Raw genomic sequence first — 6,393 nt, forward strand, 5'->3', positions numbered from 1 at the left:
ACATGGAGTGACAGAGCTGGGCGTGATCTCTGTTAATGGGATCGAGTGAGCTGCTGGGAGAGACTGACCCTGTCACACTGCAGCCCACGCATCGGCACTCCGGCTGTGCCCCTGGGAGAGCAGCCACCTCCCGATGCTACAACAGCACCAGCGTTACCCTCTGGCCCTTTGCTGTAGGTGATTCATTATTCTCGTTAAGCATTGAGGCTGTTTTCTAGTCCTCAAGCCACACGTCTCAAATTCCGCTGTTACTTTTTGTCATCTCCCTGTGACCCAGCAAAGTGAACTTTGCTCCAGGGGCAAAACTGCAGAACTGATCTTGGACAATTTTGCTGAAAGTGGTAAAGCTGCCAGGATAGGTACCCGTCCTTGCATGACCAGAAAGTATTGCTATGCGTTAGAGTCTGCATTTCACATTTTATTATCTTGATCCCTATAGTTTAGATTCTCTTGGCTTGTCTCAAGGTGCCGTTTTGCAATTGCGGAATTAATCTACAGCAGCTGGTCCCACATTATCCCTGGTCCACCCTGGTCAGTGGTGGTCACTGAGGCCCCAGTAAATCAGCTGTGAAACCTCAGCTGCATTCCCAGTGCCTCCAGTTAAAACCCCAGTGTATTCAGGTAAGGAGCGCCTTTAGTTCGGGCTCTTGAACACACAGAGTAAGGAAAAAAGCATCAAGCAGCTGTTTGGCAACGTGTGTTTGAAACTTGGTCTTATTATTTACAAACTAGGGTTTAACCTTTTAAAATGTTTATTATTATTATGTCAGCAGTAAAATAGCATCACAATTCTTGCAGATGTATTCATTCTTTGTGTTTGGGTTTACCTCCGACTGCTCTGACGAAAACTTCCTTGTATTTGCTATTCCAAGGTGTCATTTGTCTCACCAAAACAAACAAATTCTGGAACATGAACTGGATTCTTTTCTGGCTTGTGCTTGTTAATCAGTGGCCTGTCTTCAGAGCAAGCCTGTGTATGGACAGGCTTCAGATAACAGTATCGCTTACAGTGGTGCGATCGATCATATCAGAACTGCTTTCAGGCAACTCTGGTTATCATTGGAGGTCTGTGAGGTGTGACTGGAAGCAACATTTGGACCGTGAAACACAATATGCGTAAGGAAGAATGTAGGTTCATCATCAAGTCCTAAACTGAGATCGCAGGGACTGACAGTAAATGGAGAAAAAAAAGAAAACTTTCATTTGAAACTAGGGAGAAAACCTCTGAGAAATCACTGAGGCACAGGCTAAGGAACTGCGTTGTTTTGAGAGTAGGACTGTAATTTAAGTACTCGAGATAAAATGGACTCCTTTAGCAAGATTATAAAGTAATAGAAACACAGTGCTACCTCTATATTGTAAAGCAGTTCTTAGAAGCCACTGGACAGCCAAGCCTTCAAGGGTTTGTTACATAGTACACCAACCAAATGTACAAAGGCATAAAGTAATGATTGTGGAGAAGAATACAACTATACACTCTTAAACTCTCTGAAATTGGTTTGAATCCCCAGTTCTGTTCTTCACCTGTTTTAGACAAAACAACAGGGATGCACCTTGATGACAGTGAAACTCTGGTGTTTGGTATGTGTGCTCTGTTGTGGTGAGTTACATCCATATCAGTCCTTTAAGGCCCTTGGTATGGGGGCTGACTTCTGTCCAGCAACTCCACGAACAGCAGTAGTAACTACCACTAGTGGCAAACAAAGAGTTCCTATATTCCTCATGTACAAGTGAAATATAAACAGGTGAACCAAGCGAGACTGATTCTGTATTCCTTCTCAGCTGGAAGCACAGATTAGGTCAGGCAGCTGTTGCAGCATCGGATGCAGAGGCATGTTTTACTTGCAGAAATAAGACACACAAGCCTGGAACAAAAACATCACTGCTGCAGGTTATGGTAGCTGTGACCTGTTGCATAGCTATAACATATTGCAGCCCTTGGGACACAGACTGTGTGTTTCCCTCTTGTAAGTTCCTGTTGCATTCTCTGCTGGTGACTTCTGCTTCATACAGCTTCCTTTTTCCTGGTGGAAATAGCAGTGAAGGAGGGAAGAGGCAGCTCGTCCCCAGCACCCCTGCTCCCCTCCAAAAATGGTTCCCCACGCCATGCTGTGACCCTCTCCTCCAGCCTGTGGCAGTGCTGGAGCTGAGCAGGGCTGTGAAGTGCGGCAAGGGTGTCCTACAGCGGTTGTACCTCGCGGGAAGTCGCTGGGTCAAGTCATCAATGGGTTACGGGAAAATAACATGTATTAAAAATAAAAGCCCGCTTGCTTTGAAATCTGCTTTGGTTGCGTTCACACTGAAAGACACCGGATGTCCCCCGATCCAGTCCTCAGCAGTCAGCTTGAGACAGGACAGTAAGTTACATGAAGGCTGTTTAGATCCCCAAATACACCCTTCTTCCTGTTCAAAAATTCAGTGTATTCCCCAAGAGCCACACATCCTGCCTGCCATGACAGGGGCAAAACAGCAAGGTTTCTAACAGAAAAAATTGCCAGAAAAGGGACAGCTGGAAGGAGTGGAGATGACAGGGATTTTGATAAAAGTAATATGAAAGGTCTGCTCTATCCTTCCAAATGAGACTTCAACCAAAGAAATTTGGGAACAGCCCTAATCCTAACCCTCTGCTTGATGAACATAGGTTTTACTGCTGTGTTCTGTAGCATTCACAATCTCCAGATACACTCCTGTAGTTGTGAGCTTAACAGGTCCACGCTCAGCCCCTTCATCCATGTATCCTTCTACCTGCTCCTTTCCCACAACCAGCTTTCCCTTTGAACCCTCTCTGCCACCTTAACCTGCTGAAAATGGGTTGTAACGAGTATGCTTCTCCCATGAGAAGGCCAAAGTTCTTGGAGAATTCATAGCAGGGATGTCTCTCTGCTGCCTTTGTATACTATATGGCACAGAAGTTCTTGCAAGAAGTGGAGCCCTAGCAGCACTCAGAAAATAGTAACAAAAAATTATTTCTCTCTCCAGTATAGATTCATCTGCTTACCACAGCTTTTCATTTCCATCACACCTTGCCTGCCCAGGAGACATTCCCTGCAAAGATCAGAAGCGAAGACTTTTTCATAGAAGCACAAAAATCACACTGCTGGTCACAAAAGGAGTGTAAAATACCTGTTATCTCCATGGTTTACTACACTAGAGCTCCTTTGGTCCTCCTGCCAGCCCCAAAGCATCCCTTTGGAGCCTGATGTGGCAGGAGCGCCCAGGCCAGGCAGCTGGTCCGCAGGAGGGGATGGCAGCTGGGTACCACCTGCCCCACTTCTGCAATGGCACCAGAGGAGTCCAAAGGCCTCTTGTACTCTCAGAGTCCCTTCTGGGAGCGGGGAGGAAAGAAGAGCCTGTGTTGGCAGGCATCTGCAGGGCCTGTCCCACGCAGGGCCACTGAGAGGCCCTCTGGCATCCCTGACTCTTCACACACTCACTTGTTAACAGCTCCTACAGTGCATATTAGCGCCTATTTACCCAGTTCTTCCCCAGCCTATCTGTTTCACACTGAGAGGTGATAACCCTAATTCCCTGTTCTCATTCACCTCTGGTCCAAGTTTGCTTCCCTGTGAATTGCAATGGCAAATTTCTGCTGGTCATCCTAAGCCTCAGTGCCTTGGAAGATCCCCATTGCTGTTTTGCTACAGAGTGCTGCCTGAAACCCTCTAACTGAGCTGATCCAGTGTTCAAGTAGGGTCAGAAGATGCCTTTGGGACATTTGGGTTGTCTGTTCAGGTGAACAATCAAACCCTTCTCAAGGTGGAGACCACTCCAGTTCTGCTTGCACACGTTCTAGGCACCCCTGAAACCTCCCTCAGCACATCTGCGCTGCATCTTACTCATCCAGAGCAGCAAAACAAAGGGAACACCAGGAAAACTCTGCAGGAACTGCCTGCGGAGCCAGTGCTGCCCAGAGGTAAACTCTGAAGAAACAGGCACTGCCAGTCTCTGAAGTCCTGTGGCAGGATCCGTGTTGGCAAAGCTGACATCCGGAGGAAGGTTCTGAAGGGTGAGGAGGTGGAAAATGGGGACCAAGCTTTCCAACATGCACAGAAAGATCCTTAGTGGAATATTCAAAAGCACTTAGCTGCGTAGGTCCCATAAGGGTGCTCTCATGCATGGTTAACACAGCAGGGACCCAACACCGATGCAGTTAGCACTGTGGGTATGTGAAAATAAGGTCAGAAGAGCAAAAGCCTCTCTGAAAAAACACAAGGACCACCAAGGCAAAATTATGTTACTTTCTGCCAGAACAGCTCCATAAATTTTGCAATAAACCTACAAAAGACAATCCAGAAATAAAAGACAAACCTGTAGTAACTGCATGGGGTATGATGGGAAGATAATAAAATCTTTATCTATAATTCCAGTTGTTACATCCAAAGGATGATACAGAGCAATCATTTGTCTTTACGATGCTATTAAGCTTGCTGTCCTGCATGGGCAGAAATGAGCAACCAAACCAGTCCCCTTGTGCCAGTCATGTTTAAGTGGCATGTCCCTACAAACACACTTTTACATTTAATTATGCCTACCATGGGCTCATCAAATGCTAGCACTCACCTCTTCAGCTGCTTTCTCTGACAATTACTTTGAGCTGTTTAACAAATCTGATGATGATCATTCCTGCCTGGAGCCGTGGGGAAATGCATTTGCCAATCACTGCTTTATTTACTCCTGGGGCATTTTGCTAGAGGCAATTAATGGGCAGAACATCTTTATTTTATCTTAAGATGAGAAATTATGTGAAATACGTGTGAGTTAATTTTTTTTTAGCTTTAAGTCTGTTTGCCTTGACTTTCTAGAGATTTGCTTCAGGGTTGGAGAAGAATGTTTCCAGGTGAGCCTGATTGGATTCAGCTAGTTGTGGCAGATGCAGTTCATTTGGGTGTGGGAGGGAGAATGGTGAAGAAAGGATAAAAGGCTTTGGAAGCCACTATGGCATCCTTTCTGTCAGGGAAACTTTCTGGTCTTCTGTCTTAGTAGCTGCCTTTCATTTTTTGTTTTTTCCATCTTATTATGCCATCACCTCTTCCTCTGAATTGTTTTCTTCCTTTCGAGTTTTCCCCATCTGCAGATTCGCGACCCTGCAGCAGCCCCTTAGTTATCCCTGGCAAAGACAGCAAACATTTCTTGGGGGAAACTCTTTCAGCCAGGACCCGCCGCTTGCCTCCACGCCTGGCCTGGTGTTCCATTGACTGGGACCAGGTCTGTCTCCTGCAGCCGCTGGGCTCTGGGGGCTTCGGTTCTGTCTACAAAGCCACCTACCACGGTGTAACCGTGGCTGTGAAGCAGGTGAAGAAGAGCAGCAAAAACCGGCTGGCATCACGACAGAGCTTTTGGGCTGAGCTGAACGTTGCCCGGCTACAGCACGAGAATGTGGTACGTGTGGTGGCTGCCAGCACTTGCGCCCCAGCCAGCCAGAACAGCCTGGGCACCATCATCATGGAGTATGTGGGCAACATCACTCTGCACCATGTGATTTATGGCACTGGCGATGCATGGAAACAGGATGATGAAGGAGGATGTGGAAGGAAGGCCCTGAGCATGCGAGAGGCTGTGTGCTATTCTTGTGATGTTATGACTGGCTTAGCCTTTCTTCACTCGCAGGGCATTGTGCACTTGGACCTGAAGCCTGCAAACATCTTCATCACTGAGCATGGAGTGTGCAAGATCGGAGACTTTGGGTGCTCCCAGAAACTGGAGGAGGGCTTGTCCCAGAGTGCCCACGTTTGCCAGCAAGGGGGCACATACACACACCGTGCCCCTGAGCTCCTCAAGGGAGAGGGGGTCACGGCCAAAGCTGACATCTACTCCTTTGCTATCACCCTTTGGCAAATGGTCATGCAAGATCAGCCCTACCTGGGTGAGCGGCAGTATGTACTCTATGCTGTGGTCGCCTATAACTTACGACCTTCGCTGGCTGCTGCTGTTTTCCATGAGTCGCCAGTGGGCCAGAGACTCCAGAGCATCATCAGCTGCTGCTGGAAGGCAAATGCAGAGGAGCGCCCTGGTGCAGCCCAGCTGCTCCCCAGCATCAGAGCCCTCCGGGGCAGCCCCTAGGAACACTCAGGACTCTTACCCCTTCTTTTACTGTCGACTTTCCTTTACCTCCATTTTTCCTCCAAACATAACTAATCTACCTCCTATGTAATCAAAAGGCTTTGTTGATATTTTTTTTTCCATAATTTTAAAAAAAGGAAATGGCTTTGTTATAAGAAGGTTATAAATAAAGAAAGAGGTTTAACTAAAGCGTGGGGTTTTACTGTGGGAGGGGGTAGAGGCAAGGATCAAGATGCTGGCAAATAGGACTTTCTCTGGTTTAGCTGTTGCGTGCTGCTTTGCTCAGAGAGAAACAGGGGGAATGTGATGTGGATAAAAATACTTGTTTCTATA

General features: G+C 47.1%; 1 protein-coding gene across 1 annotated transcript; it reads left to right on the forward strand.

The window, feature by feature from the left end:
• Window positions 1-5,016: 5,016 nt before the first annotated feature.
• Window positions 5,017-6,191, forward strand: MOS (MOS proto-oncogene, serine/threonine kinase; the record flags this gene model as incomplete). Its single annotated transcript, XM_082045200.1, has 1 exon — window positions 5,017-6,191. The coding sequence occupies one exon, from the start codon at window positions 5,017-5,019 to the stop codon at window positions 6,058-6,060; it is 1,044 nt and encodes a 347-aa protein (XP_081901326.1). The 3' UTR covers window positions 6,061-6,191.
• Between the last annotated feature and the right edge of the window lie 202 nt (window positions 6,192-6,393).

The sequence above is a fragment of the Streptopelia decaocto genome (assembly GCF_964273445.1).
Source record: "Streptopelia decaocto genome assembly, chromosome: 2".
In the NCBI taxonomy this organism is placed as follows: Eukaryota; Metazoa; Chordata; class Aves; order Columbiformes; family Columbidae; genus Streptopelia; species Streptopelia decaocto.